Below are 19,566 nucleotides of genomic sequence, written 5' to 3'. Positions count from 1 at the left end.
GAATGTGTATTTAGAATATTATAGCAGAGAGCACCAGTCCATTACAAGGCAGGGGTATCTCCAGTGAAACAACAGCCTCCTGTTCTGGGGCTGACAGCGGAGATGCCATTCCTCAGACTCAGCTCCATCATGTACTGGAATTTCAGGAGAAGCGGGGATGCAGGCAACTTCTGCGAAAGTGCAGGCTACCAGGAGGGCTATTGATTCAACCTGTTTCCACTCTGCACAGGGAACAATTGTAGATGTGCCAAGCTTTGATGTCTGAATTGGGTATTTTTAACTAAAAATCAGATTCATTTCTTCAATGGGATTTTTTTAGGATAATGCTACCCGAAAAAAAAATGCAAAGTGGATGAGCTATTAACATTTGAAATCCAGTTTGCACATCTGTGCGGTGCAGCTTTATGGAGGCGAAACCCCACACGTTGTGCACAGCCTCGCAGAGTGGGCCGCCTGGGGTGCAATTTAAGAGTTTGTGGAAAAATCCAGGCCTTGTATTCCTCCTCCCCGTGGCTGCTTATTCCTATAGAAGTATATTTCCTCCCATATGACGACCACGGGTATTTAATTTTCTTGCTAATATAAAAGATAAAAGGTAGACAAGTACTTTTTAAACTACCTTGTTTGTGGATAGTGGGATTTGAAGGTAAACTCGATCTGATGAAAAGAAAAATGCTTGAAACCTATGCATAGTTTTTCATAATGCCCATTTTCCATGACCAATTTTTGAAGACCCATTCATGCATGGATTTCAAATCTTTGCATCCAATAAACTCCATTTTATTTTCATGAATATTTTGAACAACCTCAACGTTTAAATGAGGAAGCTAGTTAACAAGAAGTCTTTGGTTTCCAGGGTGTCTCCATTAACAGATTATCTTTGTTAACTTCTCAGTTCAACCACAGACCTGGTGAAGCACCTAGTCTGTATATACCTGTCCCAGAGCAGGGCCCATCAGTCTTCCCTGTCCCTTTTGTCCCTTTTGTCCTTTTTCATCTCCACCCGCCTCCCTCTCACCTACCACATGCAAAGCCCATGCTTTGGGGCTGCTTTGGCCTTCTATGTGTGCTATCAAACCTCTATTTTAAGATCACTTTATCCTACTTAAACGTCAAAGATATGGAGAGAGAAGGAGGGAGGGAGAGAATAAGGAGGGAAGGAGATAACGGAAGAGAGGGGGGAAGGGGGAGAGGGGGAGAGAGATTGATTTTCTCTATTTGCTGGTTCATTCCCTGAGAAAGCTGCAATGGCCAGAGGTAGGCCTGTAGAAAGCTCAGAGCCAGGAGCTAAATTTCCCGGAACTCGTGATGGCTGATACATACATTCCTATAGAGACGCTGAATGGTCAGTTCTCTATTTTAATGTGCGTTTACCTACAAACCTTTGCTTATGTCTATAATTTCTCCCTCCCAGTAAGTTAAGTACATTCACATTTTTTAAGTTAGAAAATACTGCAAAGAGTAGTCAAACTGATATCCTTGAAAATTGGGATATAATTCCCAGCTTCTTAACTCCATCACTACCTCCTCACCATCCAATAGCAGCATTCTAGGCTAAGTTCTTCAAAATTAACAATTCTGCACTCCTTTGCCTTCTATAATTTTAGTTAGTCAAGGCAATTTAGCAGCACTTGTGTGCAGTTCTGAGCACTTCACAGGCTGTGCATCTGGATCATTGCAGAAAGGAAGAAACAAAAGCAGGTCAACAGCCAGGCCCCAATTGAGACTCCCTTGCTGCAGCCTGTTCTGTGGGCACTTCCTGTGAGGGACAAACAGCTGGAGAGGCAAGGGAATGGGCACGTGTCAAGTACAACTACTGGAGAAGGCCAAGCAGATGGCTCTGCTGTCATTCCTTCCAATAAGCTCTTCAGTATTGGGAAGTGGCATAGGTGAATGGTAAAGGATAGAACTTAGGACAGCCTGAATTAAAACTGGCTTAGTGACAAGATACAGGTGTCTTAACTTCTCTAAGCAGCAGGACCTTCATCAATAAAGCTGACATATAATCAAACCATCATCAAAGCAAAGGTGATGACGGTCAGAACCCACAGGAAAGGGCTGGCCCTGCATGCACGGCAGATGACAGCTGCCACGACTCAATTATTTTTATTATTTTTTCCCTTATCAGTCTCTGTCTTATGATAGAACTTATGGTAAATTTAGCCAGCAATCAAATAAGTGGCCCACTTTCTGCCAAGAACCATGGAGCAAGGACTGCACTTAACTATCCATGTGTCTTCAGTGACCTACCATCAGCTCATGCAAGATACTGAGCCCCAGCTGATGTGGCCATGTGAGGAGTGAACTAGTGAATGGAGGATATCTCTCTAACTCTGCCACTCAAATAACTAACTATACACATAAATCTTTCTTAAAAAGGAAAGAAAAGAAAATCCAGTGGTGGCAGTTGAGGAAGGAGCCCCTGCTTTCTAAGCTTAGGGTGACATACTACCACTTTGTCTCAAGCCAGACAGAGGCAACTGAACTTTCCTGACAAATCACATTCCCCAAGAGACTCTTCCAGTTTCACAGCAGCAAGCTGCCCATTAGCACACCTTGGTTGGGGGGGGGGAGGGGCGGGGGGGAGGGGGGAGAAATAGACCCACAAAGCCACATGTGTGAAAGAAACATTTTTCAGAGCCCTGATGCTGTCTGGGCTTTGCTTGGCAGCAGCAACCATGGGGAACCGATTATGTACTTTGCTAATGATACTGAGCGTCTCTAATAAGGCTTGGGTTTGTAATGGCGGTGCGCCCTTGAAGACAGGAGCTATCAACCACCAAACTGAGGGCCATGGAGTGTGTGCGGTGGGCAGGGCCCAAGGGAGAAGAGGTTTGCTGGAGGCCCTCTTCCTGACTCCTGCTTCTGGGTTTTCTTCTAGGAGATTCCACTGAGAGTAAATACTACTATTGTGTTCCTGGGGAAATGGCCTCATCTCCTAAGAAGCCTCCTACACGGGAGATACATTACCAGCCAGCAAACCTCTGCAACAGCCTTATGGGCAAAACAGGGGTCTCTCACACTCGTGTCTTTGTTTAAAATACAGATTCCAGACTCTGCCCAAAGAGGACAATTTGGTACCTCTGGACTGATACCAAGCATTCCTGGCCAGCTGAATCAGGGAAACACCTAGGGGTAATAGCATAATTGGGACCAGAGCTTTCCAGAGGTTGAGGACTTGACAAAGGGGTACATAGGTCACTGGCGACACAGCAAGCCCCTCAGAGCTCCATCCCTCCGGCTATTGGAGAATGCTCTTCCTCTTCGATCGTGTCCCACACAGAGGGTTCACTCCACCCCCAGCAAAGCTCTCCAGGTTTTAAGTTTTGTTTTTCCTCTGGGTCAAGATGAGTTTCTCCATCTCTACTTTGGAACTGAGTAGCTTATGGGGGAACTTCAGTGGCTGAGGCCTTGGAATACTGCCTCAGGAAAAACCCAGATGTCGGGATGGAGGAGCCAGCACCCAGGAGCTCAGAACCTCTGGGTCAGTGTTTCAATTCCAGCATTCGAGAGGCTGGGCCAGTAGGAAATATAAAAGGCTTTTTAGTATGTGCCCAAGGAAAGGGTCATGACCCTCCAGGGACTGGAGCTAAGGATTTCACTCAGGATCCAGCAGTCTCATCTTCAATCTCCTGTAGAAGCCACTGCTTTTTCAGTCACCGGGATTAAGGTAGCTTTCTATAACAGTGTCTGCCCATTCAGTGGGAAACATAAGAAGCCACTGATGGGACCCCTATACCTATACCTTGGCTGCCAGCAGCTTCTTGTCTCTGCTAACTTGCATGTGGCCCAAGAACCCACAAGGTGGACGTTTATCTGGAGTGACTGCTTGCTGAGCCCTCCCACATGGTGGTGCAGTGCTGACACCTGCTGTGACTGTCAGAGAACCACTGAGGCCCTGCTCCTTTCACGCCTGATGGTCTCCCCGGGGCCCTTCCTTCTCAAGGACCACCTCCTGCAAGATTCACCCACTGTCCGGAAAGCCTTTCTTTATATCTGGAAAGGCAAGTTTACTACTGTGTGCTTTAAGTATACCAGCACGTATGACATTAATTTTATATCTTAAAGCTTTTAATTAAAAAATTTTACTAGAAAATAATAGCTGTAAGTATGCAACATGAAAAAACCCCCCATAATGCTAACACTCAGGAGCCCCTTAACTGTGTTTACATTTCGTGTGCAGGCTTCCTTACTTCACTTGGAACAGCCATCCTTTCTTCACATATAAAAATTGGGAATGTACAGTTTTATGCTTCTATAAAAATTTGTACTGCAGATATCTTTCATGTAAATAAGCATCCATTTGTGACTATCTAGTAAACATCCATTTGTGACTATCTAGAAAGAGGTGTGAGGATGTTCCATTGTTTATTTAATGAACCCTCTAATGCACTCTAGGATTGTGCAATTGTTCACCAGGAGAAACAGTGCTGCAATAACGAGCCTACAGGCAAACTCATTAATTCCTATAGAGTACGCTCCTAAAAGTAGAATGGCTGGTTCAACACGTACACACATTTCAAGGCTGATATCATTCAGGGGCTCTCCTCTAACCATTTATATTCATATAGTAGCAGTGTATTAGAAAGTCATCACTTTCTCTGAATTTGACCAATCTAGGTGTCTGTATGTATTTGTTTGTTTGTTTGTTTATGCCAGTTTGGTAGGGAAACCATGGGATCCTCTTGCCCTCATTTGCATGTACTTGATTATGAATGTAGTTGGGATTTTTCTTTAATGTCTCTTGCTTAACTGAATTCCTTCCAAAAGTCCTATTGTTACTTGCTAGCTTTCTATCTGGAGATTTGTCTCCCCCTTAATGTTTAAGATAACTAACGTGCACTTTCTTATCTTCAGTACATAACATAGCAGCTAATGAACAGTAGGAAAAAGTAAGTCTTTGCTGAAGAGATGAATGAATCTTTTTTTCTAAAAAAATATATTCAATCTGGTTTTTTTTTTAAAGCTTTACTTATTTATTTGAAGGGCAGTTGCAGCATTGTGGCATGACAGGGAAGCCACCTCCCACAATGCCACCGATTTGAGTCTTGGTTGCTTCACTTCCTGTCCAGCTTCCTGCACATGTACCTGGAAAGCAATGGAAGACAGCTCAAATGTTTGGGCTCCTGTTCCCATGTGGGAGACCCAGAAGAAGCCATCTGAGGAGTGTCCTAATGGATGGAAGACCACTCTCTCTCTCTTTCTATCATTTCTGCTTCCTCCTCTCAACTGCCTGTCAAATAAAAAATATATATATCTATGTGAGAATGTGTGTGTGAGAGAGAGAAATAAGAAATATAAATCTTATATTTCTAAAAGGCCTTGGCCAAGGCTGGGCCCAAAGCTAAGAACTATGTGGGTGGCAGGAGCCTAAGCACTTGAGTTATCTGGTTATCCATTGCTGCTTTCCCAATCACATTACCAGGGAACTGTATCAGAAGTAGAGCAGCTGGGACTGCTATGGTATACTGGCATCATAAGTGGTGGCTTAATCCACTGTGTCACAACACATGCCCAAGAATAATTATTGTTATGCATAAGATACTATGGAATTCAGAGAAAATATGTCTCCAGCTATTTTTCATTTTTTGCTTGTCCCTTAACATGAAAAATTTTGCTTGTCATGCAATCAAATCTTTTGTCTGATTGTCTGTTCTTACTGTCAAAATGAACAAGGCTCAAGACTAAGTATTGCTTAGCTCCTACATTTTGAAATGTCTATATTTTAATGAAAATTTAACTTGAATATGTTTCAGCTGATGAGAACTCTTTCTGGGAAAGCTTAACTAGCTGACCCAACACATTTGCTAACCATTCCATCTTTGCCAATTGCCCTGAGATTACGCCTCACACTGATACTCATACCTTGGATGTGGGCAAAAACAATTTATTACATTTTCTGTTACATGACATTGCTGTTATGTTCTTGCAAAACTCCATATTCTTTTAATTATTGGAACTTAAAATGGGTTTTAATGTCTGGCAGGGCAAGGTCCTCTCATTTTTCAAAATCAAGGTCCCTATTTTAGCACCTTTCCTTTCCAGATGAACTTCTGTAAAGTTTCCCCTAAACATTTTGTTGTTATTGTGATTGGCACTGTGTTAAGTTTATTCACTAATCGACATCTTTACAATATTAAATCTTCCCACCTCTCCTCCAGCTGGAAGTATTTTGTCCTTCCTCTGAACTCCCTCAGCACTTTATACCTTTTAAAAAATCACTTTCTAAGCTATACCCACCCAATTTTTCAACTATGAAACCTGAGCATTGTCCCTTCCCCTCCCCTCCCAACCTTCACCCCATCCAATCAATCATCAAGTCCCGTCAATGCTACCTCCTAAATTTCAACTACTTCTGCCTGTCCCTGTTGCTGACACCGAGGACCAAGCAGCCAGCACTCATGGCCCAGGCCACCACATTGGCCTCTGACTGACCTGACTGCATCCAACCCGGCTTCTAAGCCAGTCTCTTCGATGCAGAAAAACCTCATAAAAGGTGAGTCTGACTATGGCAATATTCTCCCACAGCTCTCCAGGACACCTGTGGGGTGGGGAAATAAAAGAAACGCCTTGATGAGATTGGACCCTGCCCTCCCTCCAGCTGGATCCCAACCTCTATTTTATCCATCTTTCACAAACATGTTCCACGTTCTTTCTCACCCCAGGGTCTTTGTACACAGTTTTCCTACTTGGACTTTTTAGGTCTTTCCTATAACCTTAAATTATTAATTTCATTTCTCCTAGCATATATTCTCAGCTCCTTTGTAGTACTCATCACATTTTCAATTCCTTAGTCAAGTCAGTTTCCATGGTATATTATTGCCAATAATATTAATGATAAACATCTTTTGGATAAGATATGTCATTCTCTACTTATGCTTTGTCCCAAGTGCTTTACTTGGAGAGGGGCACTAGACTGGGCTTTATCCATTTACAAGAGCAGGTGGTTAAATTACTAGGAATGTTGTGACCTGGTCCAAGTCACACTGGTTGCTTGAACTGAGACATGGTGAGAATATCTATACCACAAACATCAGCAGGTGCTACAACAATGCTCTTGTTTAATCTTCCTTTTCCTGGAGAGCTGGTGGATTACTAAACCTGTACCAGTCCACCACTGTTCCCAAACACCACATCCATTTGGTTCTCACTTTACCTTAACAAGACAGGTAGCCCATTTTTAACAGAAAAAAAAAACAGTAAGGGACAAATCAAGCTGTGAGTCTGGGCAGTTTGACTTCAGAATAGAAAAAGTTCACCTTTACATCATTACACCCTGTGGGCCAGGAGGGCTGATGAGCTGTCCCTGAGAGCACTAACACGTGGCACAATGTGCACATTCAGTGAATACATGCTGCACAGTAGAGTCATGATATCACTGCATGATGCCTCAGGGCAGCAGGAAAGAGGCATTCGCTAACGCTGACATGTAGCCATGTTAAGTAACATCTGCTCTTTTCAGGGTTACATGGGTGCTGCTCTTCTAATGAGCAGTTTCCAAGAACAGACCACAGATTCCTTCCCTTGGTTTCATCAGGTGTTGCTTTACATTCCCTGATTCTTGCCTGTTAGTCACTCCCTGTTACTCTTCCACCCTTTTTTGTCTCTACATATCTTAGGGGACTTACCCTAATAATTGTCATGGAGAAGTAGCTACCTTGCTTCCAGACTGATAAAGCGGTTACTGGTTATCAGCGCTGGTCTTGAACCTAATTTGGGGCACATATTTACTTACTGAATAGATAGATTACATTGCTACCTGGGTTCTGCTATTTTGCAAGGTTTCTAACTGGTCTGGGTCTAGCCTAGGCACTGGTGACTTGAAGTCCAGCCTGTGTGAGAATCTGCTTTAAGAAGACATGCATAGCTGTGCACACACACATGCACTCACTATCCATCACTTTCAATGTCCATAGCCCTGCTGACCACAGAGATCCTTCTTTACTTCTGTAGAGTATGGGATTGGTTCTAACATGCTTGCCATTATATCTACTATGTCCTCATGCTTGCCATTATATCTCCTAAGTCATCATGGGCTAGACCCATCCTCTGCATCCAATGGGTATCTTTAAAACACCAGAAATGCCAGATGCCTCCTATGGGGAAAATGCCTTGAACTCAACTGCTCCTGAGTCATCCTCCATCATCCTGGGTCCCATAGGTGTGTGGTGCTCCTAAGCCATCATCCTTAGCTCCCATCCCTTCCACAGCAAGCTCATCCAGCCCCGAGATTCGAGCTTGTCAAGATGCTGACTGCACCCTGGCACAGCAGTATCGAGATCTTCCCACACGAAGCCCTTTCCCACCGTCTTTCCTGTGACTCCCCTCTCCCACACAGGCTCCCTCCCACCTCTTGGCCTGTCATCCTGTTGTGTTCTGTCTCTAGCCCAGTCTCCCACAGACTCATCGACTGCCAGTCCGTGTTGCAGTGATCATCAGTGAACCAAACAGAACACACAGTCCTGAGGAGGCAAGGCAGTGTGAACAGGGAGGAGAGGGGCAGTGGAGAGAGACGGAGGGAGCAGGACTCTATAGTTAACCCCTTCCTGTGATAAAGGTCTCTGCTCAATGCTCAGTGCTCAATGCTCCTTCCTCAGAGAAGCCTCCCTCAGCATTCTAAGCCAAGACCTTCCCCACTCCTCCCCACCACCCATCTCTCATTCTCTGCAATTAAATCATTTGTTTTATTTGTCTCTTCTATTCCACATGGGGGACTCTGCCTCATTAATTTCTATGATTCAGAGGCTAGAGTTGCACCCACCCAATGTGTGCATGTAATAAACACTACTTTAAACTCATGGATGTGCCTCTTTGAGAGTTATTGCAGAAGTGTTTTTTAATGTCACAACAGAATCTTCCATAGACTCACAAAAGGAGTAACACTTGAGATGCATTTATCACAGGAGACAGCATTCAAAGGTAAAATTTTAAACAATTATAGCTGAACATGGCAGTTTTCCATATATTCCTAGTTGATAATTAACCAGACACTTACACACTGAACAGAAGAGGTTGTCTCTCAGTGAGACTAAGATCTGCTGTGTACATTCTACAAAATGCATCACTCTCACTGTTGAACCAGCTTGCATGCTCCTTACACAAGCTCGCCTCAGCCTACCACCTTTGCACATTGGATTCCCACAGTCAGAACATTCTCCTTTCCCTTTGCTCATCCAAGTCTTCCATATCCATCCCATTCTTGACTCCACATCCCATGACTAACTCACACTAAACACTCTCTTCATGAAACCCACATTCGATTCATTGGATACACCAAGAGTTTTGAAAATACAAGTTCTCCAACTCTTCTTTTTCTTCTCCCAGAGTTCCTACCACTTCCAAGGATAGGACCACATCTTTACATGTAACCGGAACCTTCTGCATTAAGAAAGCAGTACATACAAAGTAGACATTCAATAAATGTTGAAATAGATTAATTCTAACCTCATAAAATTTTAAAATAATTTATCACCCTGCTAAATAGCTGGGAAACCTTGGTTTTTAAAGAAAATTTAGATTTAGACCTCTATTTTTTAAATCCAGTTGCTTGAATGAAAGAGGATACTACTGAGTTTCTTATACAGTTAGAAATCTAAGGATATATTCCTGAAATGAATTTTTTCAGATGATACTAAAATTACTTAAATAAAATGCAAATACAGAATTAAGTCAATACCTCCATGTTTAATGTCCCAGGTAGGTAGAAAAACCAAAAAAACTTAGAATAATTGTAAAGTGTAGATACTAGCAAGTAGAATGAAAGTGAACCAGGAGCCATTGTCTCCTGGAACATGTTCTCACCTACCTGTGTAAATGAACCTTCCTGGAGCTCCCTTGCAGAACTGCTTGGATTTGTAAGATAATGTCACTTCCACCACTCCAGGGATATGTCGAGGAGGAGTCTGTACTCGGATAGCATGAGGGGTTATTAGCTGAGGAGAGAATCGGAAAGGAAATAAGATGCCTGTTGGACAAGCCATCACCAGGGACACTGCTGACAGCCTTACATATTGATTTAACAATCTTCATGCCCAACATAGTACTGTCACTGATCTTTTCATAACACATTTCATTGTTTTATTGTGAAAGTAAAATATACTCAATTTGGAAATCACCGAACAATAGTAACAATATGTAACCCAAATAAACCAATATTAATATTTAGCATTTCTGATATTTTTCTATGAATGTTACAGAATTAATTTTGCAAGGCATAAATACTGCTGTCCTGACTTTTTTTCTACTTACCATTATAATGTACACATATCACCTTTCCTGTATCATTAGAAATTTTTTCAAAACATGATTTTCAAAAAAGGAATTATATTTCATCACATATTTTTCTAGTCTCTTATATCCAAATTCTATTTTACTTCTAATATTTTGACATTTAAAATACTTCCACAATAAATATTGTGTTTTTGTTAAGGAATCTATCCCCTCAATTATCACGGGTTCCATGTCTTTATACGCTTGGTGTCTCTTTTCTAGAAGATACTCAGCAATGTGTGTTAATGCTAGCAATACTCGGTGAATTACTAGATTTCCTAAAATCAAAACAACCTTTGCACCAAATGAAATCTGGGAAATAAGTTGATTTTTGCCTACCTCACTCCATACAAGCATGGTTCCAAACACTACTTGGAGGCCATCAAAAAAGTTGTCCCCGATAATGATGACCATGGCTCCTCCTGTGGTCCAGCCTTCACTTGGGCTAATGGCTTTGATGCAGGGAGTGGCTAAAGAGACAAGAGAAAAAATCAGCTCTGCCCTTTGGTGGTCGAAATGTGCAGTTTTTGGAGACAGTGTTGGTCATTCCAAGAAATTCAATTTGAGCTTTGTTCATTTGCCATCCTTCCCAAACTGTCTGTTGATTTATTTTTTTCCAGATCACTAAGGCTTAATTAATTGATCAGTGTATGAAAAAGTGAAACATTGAGCTAACCATGCAAAGGATATTTTTTAAACTGTTATTTTTTTGTCTATATTTTTATAAGCTGATCACTAGAAATGTGTAAATCCTTTTTTCCCTGCCTCCTTTGACCCAAGATGTTAAAATATGCAAGGCTTGTTACTGTGTTAAAGAGAAAAAGAGAAAGCAGAATGTATTGTGGCTGAAAGTAGTTTTTTGTTTTGGTTTTTGGTTTTTGGTTTTTTGTTGTTGTTCCAGCACAATCTAGAGGCAATTTCTAATCGTGCTCCAAACTTTGTAGGTAGAATTTTCCTCCCTTCTTCCATATGTTTGAGGCCTCTGGACTTTACATCCCAACAGGAACCCAATATGGTTTTCAGGCCATAACTAAAGTCAATCCATCACTCCATTTCCAAAGTTGACAGGGTCAAAGGTGGAGGAGAACTTTGGCAGGACTCCAAAAACATGAGCCCCCTTTGAACAGCCAGTCAATCACATCCAATCAGTCAAAAGCAACTGGAGGGGTTCCTAAATTCTGAACTCTGGGATTTTCTTCTCTCCTTTCAGGGCCCACTGTGGGAGAATTAACACCACTCCAAATTCTTTACTGATTCAATCATTTTCTTTCAGTTCATTAATTCCTATTTAAAATGATATAAGATACATTTAAAGGGCCAAGCTGGGTTAGGGGTGGGTGGGCAGAATATAGCAAAACATCGCACTAAAATAGTAGCCTAATTTGGCCACTAATTCATATTATAAGGTCTCCCTAACACCACTAAGTTGAATAGTGCAGAAGGAAGGGGAATAACTGAACTGGAATTTACTTCAATTTGTCAGTTATCTTCCTCAATATGCTTTAATTTTTTGGACAACTTGAAGTTTAACAGTTACTGGTATTTCTAATTACTTTAATGCACTTGGAAAACTACCCAGAACAGCACATGATTTCTTCTTGTCCAAGCAAACAAAAATCAATTAGTGTCAGTTTCATTCTGCACATTGTTTTGTTTTGTCCACAATCTGTTTAAGGGCACATCTGACACTTATTCATACATGTCTGGCACTGTAATGTTCCTGTTTAACTAAGATGTCATAGGCCTACATTTCCCTGAAATGCGTATCTAGCAAAAAAGAAAAACACAGAACTGAATGGAAGTGACTGGGAGACTTGGGGATGGATGCCGAGAGGAGCTTGCAATAGAACAGGCCAGAGTCAGTGTTTACAACTTCATTCAAAAACCCACATGGTTTTGTCTACTTTCTCCATTCTAACTCTAAGACATGAATTTGAAATTAAAATAAGGACATATGTGGGGAGCTTCATCTGTCCACCATGCTCAGCCAAAAGGCTCTACCTTCTGATGGGTCGAGTCTTCTTGCTCTCCGTCCATGCTTGGAGTTATTGTGAACAAACATGTTGTCAGAAACAGCCAGCACATGTCCATCCACATTGACTGTTGTTGACAGCACAACCTACATATTTAAAGTAGAACAGAGAGGGGAGAGCAGGGTTAATTTAACATAAATAGTAAGGGGTCCATGATTCTGTTTTACAGAACTTGAGGATGAGGCATGGTCTCAACAACAACTCAACAGGTTTTCCTGTTCCTTCATTTATGGAAGAATGTTAATGAAGAAGAGACTGCCTTTCACCCATGTGCTGTTATGTATTTGTATTCAAACTATATCCATGTAGTGAAGTGGGGAGATTGGCCATCTGCCTGATGCTTTCAGAAACTTAGTTCTTTCTCAAAGCACTGTGCCATCATTCCCATTTGAGTCCCTCAAGCTGTAGTCACCACAGAAGCTGACGTGATTCTGGAAGATAAGATGTAGACACTGGCTGGAAGGTCACGCCCCAAGCTTGGGGACGGGCTTCTTGCTCATCAGTCAGGCCTTAGAGTCATATCATACATCCAGTCTCTGGCTGACGTGTTATCTGTGACGTTCTCACCCACCAAGAACAAAAGCAGAAGAGCTCAGGCTTGTAAGAAGTAATGAGGTCATTGAGATGCACTGCTCCAAGTGTAAGGTTCTTTAACTGGAGGAAAGGGGTGAGTATGGAGGAGTGGAAGAACAAGTATTTGGAGTCAGAATGAATTTAAATCCAAAGCCTGCTGCTTCCTAACAGATAACCCTGGACAGATTACATAACCTTCAGAATTTGTGTTTCTTATTCGTAAAGCAGACAAAACTGCCTCTCAGTATTGAATGAGATAAAGTGAGATAATAAAAAAAAGCATTCAGTGCAATGCCTGATTTGTGCCAAATTAGGATGAGTTCCTCATTTGCTTCACCCCTGCCAGATTTGACTAGTCAGTCAGAAAGATGACTTACTGAGATTTTTCCATAGTCTGAGCTCTAAGGAAGCTTCTAGAAACAGCTACTTCTCCACTACTTTATGCTTATTTCTGTACACTAATTTTGTTTTGACAAAGGAACATGTTATATACTTATTTCTACATATATATAAACTTCCCACGGAAGAACATTGAAAAGTACATAACAGAGAATTCTATTTAATGGAACTACTCTTACCTATTCCTGAATGAAATTTGATGGCCATCCAACTTTACTGGTGGCCATTCACATTACTCCCTAAGTGAAGGGGGATGGGAGGAGGCTGACCCTCCCTTACATCTTCATATTAAACTCTTAGATGGCACTTCAAGAATTTTTTTTCTTTGAATAATTTCAACCCAACAAAATATCACTATGGATTCACAGTACCTATCACCCAGCATTAAGGACTGTCCAAATATTACTATTGTTATTTTATCTATACTACCACCTACTCCATTTCCCTATTCTGTCATGGTGCTGACCACATATTGAGGGTTTTTCTGTCAAGCAAAATTAATGTGCACTAAAATGCAGAAATTTCAGCTGCACAGTTCAGAATATTTTCATCTCCTCAGAAAGTCATTTTATGTCCCTTACCAATGAATATTAAACCCTGCCTCCTCCACCACCACCTCAAAAGCAACAGTCTCATTTTTTTGTTGTAAACTAGTTTTTGATGGTATCTCTAAAAATCTTTATTTGTTTAGAATGGAATTGATTTGGAAGAATTCATGAAACCCATGGGCCCACAAATCATTTCATATATCCTCACACCATAGGCATGGTGACAGCAAACATGAAATTTTACATGGACATAAAGTTTTAATCATTCAACCCAACAGATATTCATTGAGTTCTTACTACATGTCAGGTACTATGACAGGCTCTGGGGATTCAGTGAGTAAACCTAAAGGAAATTCTGTGGTCATTCAGAAAATTATCATCAGCATAATTGCTCACAATTCAGGGATGCAGCCTGTCTGGCTCTGGGTCTGTTTTCAATTGTGTCCATGTTAATATGTTAGAATCCAAGAAAAGTCCTTCTGGAGAGTTCCTACCATGTGCAAGCATCTCTACAACAGAGACACCCAGCACTCCCTGCAAGGGCACCAAGGCCCAAGTTCTAACACAGGGATCTTAAAAAGCATAAGAGCACATGACAGTTCCAGTGAGAGATTGAACCTCACAGTCACAGGCTTAAGAAGGCGAGGGTTGAAAGTAATCCCCCGTAGTCATGTTTACCCTCTGAAAAGGAGAAAGGCAAGGAAGCAGAGGGCTCAAGTCACTCTGACAAATTATGTGAGTGAATGGATTCTCAAAGACATGGCTGTCATCCCTAGAAAACAAAAACACAGCAAAGTTGTCTGCAGCTTTGCTAGTGAGCTGGACACAGCACAGCGAGGGGACTCTCTGCCCTGACTTGAGGATTACGTGGCTGTACAGAGCATTCTCTCTGCGACCGCTTTAATTCATTCCACAAGCTTCTTGTCATGCTGTCTGTTAACGCTCCTCATGCATTTCTGCCACAAAATATGGGGCTTTCCTGAGCCAGCTGATTTCATCATTGTTCATTTGGGTGGAGTGAGACTTAGTTCCAAAGTGAACATTTCCCGAATGACATACCCTGATGGTTCAGATGCACTTCATTATTTTCTATTAACAATGGAAATAAATTTTAATCTCTTGCTGGCTAGTGCTGGCCTCTCATGACAGCAAGGGAATTAACCTGAATTATTTCAGTGTCTGTAAAATTTATTACAAGATTCTAAATTATGTCCAAATGTATGTGTGTGTGCCTGGATATATAGAGAGATACAAATATGAGGCAAGTTCTAGTTTTTCAAATTCCAAGTATCTTAAACTGCTAGGTCCCTAGAAGAGGCTGCCCATGAAATTAAATTTGGAAAAAATAATGAATTAAATTCACAAAGTCCACAATGCTTTCAGACCCCTTGGGTGGTGGTTTTGATGTGTGGAGACGCACGCTTAAGTACCGAAACTCCCTATGTTCACACCACTTGTATTAAAATGAACCACATTATGGAGGGAAGATGCATTTGAAACAGCTTCTAATTTAACTTCCTTCACTCTTTTCTGCTGAATGATGATAACACTGATATCTTTCTATTCAGAGAAGTTAAACTTTCGGAATGCTTTAAGACTAAAGGAAGTGGAATGTGCATTCCGACATCATCTCCCTCCCAGGCCTTCCCCTTGCACAAGCCAACTTCTTTCCCCTAGTGAGTATTTCCTGGGTCATGAAGGCTGACCCTTTCCATCTGGAATCAATCAGTCAACCCCTGACAACTTCCTGAAACACCTCACTCCATTTCCTGTTCTCTCCCCCTTCTCGCTTTTCCCCTGGTTTGCTTCACTCTTCAAAACTGCAGGCCACAGCAGCTTAATGTTAGAGGGTCAGGCACAGTTAGACTCCAAAACACTACACAAGGACACCTTTGACCTTCAAAAATCTTTACATCTTAGCTAAACAAATCAAGGTCAACATTTCTTACCATTACCTTGTTAACTATTTGTATGCATCTTTGCCAACTGTCTTCTGATCAGGTAACCATCAATATCACTTGTTCTCCAAAGATCATAAACTGATATGCTTTAAAAGTAGTTAATCTAACATGGATAAAAGATGCCATTTGAAGATACCTGAAACTAAAAATCATTGCTATCACAACAAACATGGAAGGTGTTCTATACCAAAGACTCTTGTGTGCCTCATCAACGTCTCCTGTCACCTCAGCATGACACCTCCTATTTTCTAAGGCTCTCAGAATCTCTTGGCACTGCCATTCTGCTGGCACAGTCCTCCAAGAATGCCAATTAGAAACACAGATGTCCATAATTTGCGTGGGACAGGCCCTGGATTTTGCTGCTGACACTAGTGACAACTTCCATTTATTTCTCCTAGTTGATGTAACTATATTTCAGCTCAAAGCTACAGCAGCAGTCAGCAGATCTGTATACAAAGACATTGCAGGTAGCAGCCCTCTTCCATGAACACATTTCAACACAAAAGCAAGTATTTATGATCAGTAGCTGCAAGCCAAGTTTCCAAGAAAGACAACTGTGGGACCAACTGACACTGCTTGCAGTTTTTTTTGTTTGTTTGGTTTGTATTTTTTTTTTAAGTGAAAGCAATTTTTGTGTTTCATCATCCCTTACTTTCTTTTGATATGATATCTTAGGTTTGGGGTAAGCTGGCTCAATAAGCCTAAAAGTGATGAGTGACTGTGGTAGGTTTCATTTCCAATTATACAATAGTGTAAAATATTCAGAAGTAAACAAGAATAAGATGTCTTATTTCCCCTTGAAAATTATGAGGAGAAGTTTTGGAGTAAAATCTACAAACATGTTAGTGGTCTGCTACAATGACCCAAGGAAACTGGTTTTCTCAAATTCTATTTTTCATTCATTGCCCCCAAGTTCTCCCAGTTCCCTTGCTCTAATAATTTATACAAAGAAACAGCTGAGTTGTAAACAGTTCTTTCCTGCTCATAAAAGGCCACTTCAGGATTTACCTGTCAGGTGGACACATCTGTTACTCTCCTGTTCCTTTCACTTCCCAGTAGAGGAGCTGTTTCTTTGGTACCACCATGATAGTGTGTGATGTGACGACAGTTATTAAACAGGTTAATGCTTACCCTTGAGTTATTTTTATGCCTTTTTTTTGGAGCTCTACACATGTGTACATGTGTGTTTAATATTTAGATTTCTCTAAGTTCTAACTGTATGATTTAGTCGAATTACACAGGTCAGAGCAACAGCCGGCTCAAGCCTTCCTTGCAGTTAGCTTGTCTCAGTTCACACCCAGGTATTCCTACAAAGACCCAAAGTTTCATACAAGGAGAGGGAAAAAAAGAATTTCAAATGAAAAATGTGTGGAATGACTAAACGATCTGCTCTTTCAAACAGACAATGTTTTGAGTATATAGTTTCTGGAGAAAAATTTCATCAGCTAAAAACCCCTCCAACACACAGATCAGAGTTTTGCTTTAAAAACATACCAGTTTCTACCACTGGTGAGACATAGGTCCCCACCATTCAATGCAAGTCATGCACCTCCTAGCTGGATGCGGGGCCTTTGGTAGTTCAATCTCAGTAAAGCTATAACATGTAGCATTTACAGCACACTCAGCATTGAAGACTCTGATACCATACTTATGAACATGCGTACACCCAGCTAAATAAAATGGTCTAAAAAATTCCTGTTATTTTGCCAAGTATGGAAAAAAATTCTTTATGACATTTTACATCTGGAAATGGAATTAAATTCACGATGTGCTTTTCCTTTATAACTGTTCAGTTGCTATATATGTTATTTCAGCTTTCCCAAAGCACGGCTGTTATGTGGGATTTTATTTTCCACCTGTGGAAGGAGGAGAGGGACACAGAGACCGTTAAAGCAGCAGAGAAAATCAAGACGGGCCTCTTGGCTGTGGTGGGCAGTAAAACTGGGAGTCCAACTGTGGTAAGAAATAAACTTTGGTGGTTCCATCACTGGCTAATTCTCACAATTGATAAGGTAAATCTAAAGCAACAATTGTGTCTAAGCCTCAATTAATTCAAACCAGGTTAACAGCAAACCAATTGGTTACTACAGCCTGTGTCTCCATGCCACTTCATTCTTGGCACAAAACCTTTTTTCAAACCAGAATTGAAGCTCAGGTTTTTCTCTATTAGTGAACTCTGGAGCCTTCAACATTACTTTTAAACACCTATGCCACAAGAATGGAGTTTGTCTTAAAAAAGAAGAGGGGAGTGGATGGAGGAGGAGGACTAACAGGAGAAGGAATGAATAATATTCCTAGCAGTAACTGCTATTTCATATTCTATCAGGTTAAATGTTTTGATCGTTGAAGCATCAAGCTGCAAACAGAACAACCCAATGTTGCTGACCATAGAGACAGCACTAAATGAGGCAGGATTGTGGCATTTGTGGTGTAACTGAGCAGGTACTTTCAATAACCAGGAAGCACGGGGTTTTAAGCAGCCATTAGGTATTTTATGGAGACTCCCTTGCTTGCCATGGACATTTCTTCAGAATACTGCCTCTGTCTCAAGGAGCTTATCCCATAGTTGGCAAAGCAGAAACACACTAGACATAGACAGGAGATGTTACTGCATAGTACTAGATCACTGAGACCCAAACTGCAGCCACTGAGCAGTCTATGTGTCAGAGGTAAGCTCAGTCAACCTGCACTGAAGGCAGAAGCAGACATTTTCATGAAGCAAGCAAGACTGGGGCTAGGCTTTACAGAACTGATCAAGTGAAGAGATAGATACAGCCTGAGATGGCCAAAATTATCATCAGGGTGATTTAAACATTAATTTTAAATTTTTAAACAGAAGTAGTGTATGCTCAGTGTTTTACATGGGCTCATCTTGGCAGGTTGGTTTTAGGATTTCAGGCTGCTTCTTAAGAGTTTGCCTGTTGAAATCCAGCTGTGTGGGTACAGAAAACAAGTGAGAGCTTGAGCCAGCCTTTCATATCACATGGAGCCTGAGGTCCTTCACTGCTTTTGTACAACACTGCATTTCCCTTCATCGCCAAGGCCAGAGAACCAGCCAGTATCATCCCACTTCGCTTTGTTCCATTGAATCCATTGTTTTTCCCATCTAAAATGCATGCCAAGAGGGAAGATTATGGTGGGGCAGTATTTTGCCAGTGAAAGTTTTGAGAGCCACAGGGGAGCCCCCAGAACATTCCTGGTGCATTTCTTAGGCTCTACCAGCATGTATCTCTAGCTCTCTGCCCAGGAACCTCATGAATCACCCATCATCCACCCAAAACCAGGAGCATACCAGCCCCCAAGGCAGTTCTTCATGCAGAACTAAGTTTGGCCTTCCAGGAAGTTTTGTATCTGATTGCCCTAAATGGCTTCAGATGCCAAAACTCCAGCTAGCCAAAATACTGGAGCACTTGGGGTTTTTTAGTTTGTTTGTTTGTGCCTAAACAGAATTTATTTGTACCTACCTGGAATCCAGCACACACTTTCCTAAAGCTTACTTAAGCAAATACCTGTTGTTGCAACTCTTCTTTTTCTCTCACAAAGAACTCAAAGCAGACTTCTTATGTGAGTTGGTCAAAATAATGATTGCTTTGGTTTTTGTCATCATTCGAGACACAAAAGAAGTCGGGGTGAGGTGGCAGATTAATACCTCCCCCAGCAAGTAACCTCCAGCAAGCCTTCTCCAGATGGACAGCACAAGGCCAAGGCCAAGATACTCAACTCCTGCAAGGTATTTTGTGACTTGAATAGATAATTATTGTTCTTAACTTGGACTATCTGGTT

General features: G+C 41.4%; 1 protein-coding gene across 10 annotated transcripts in view; it reads right to left on the bottom strand.

Annotated features, from left to right (window-relative positions):
* The window catches only part of EBF2 (EBF transcription factor 2), a 185,674-nt gene that overhangs the window by 25,696 nt on the left and 140,412 nt on the right, over positions 1-19,566 (bottom strand). For 5 of the 10 annotated variants that reach the window (XM_040965856.1, XM_040965855.1, XM_040965859.1 and 2 more), the window contains 3 exons: positions 12,271-12,388; positions 10,609-10,739; positions 9,806-9,932 (listed from right to left, as the gene is read on the bottom strand). In XM_040965856.1, coding sequence (XP_040821790.1) covers positions 9,806-9,932; positions 10,609-10,739; positions 12,271-12,388 — 376 coding nt within the window. Of the gene's footprint in view, positions 1-9,805; positions 9,933-10,608; positions 10,767-11,429; positions 11,441-12,155; positions 12,163-12,250; positions 12,389-19,566 lie in introns of all 10 variants that reach the window. The other 5 variants (XM_040965852.1, XM_040965861.1, XM_040965854.1 and 2 more) reach the window with 3 other exon arrangements.

The sequence above is a fragment of the Ochotona curzoniae genome, unplaced genomic scaffold (genome assembly GCF_017591425.1).
Source record: "Ochotona curzoniae isolate NIBS_2020 unplaced genomic scaffold, NIBS_Ocur_1.0 scaffold_4505, whole genome shotgun sequence".
NCBI classification, from domain to species: Eukaryota; Metazoa; Chordata; class Mammalia; order Lagomorpha; family Ochotonidae; genus Ochotona; species Ochotona curzoniae.
This window is presented reverse-complemented; position numbering and strand designations above follow the sequence as displayed.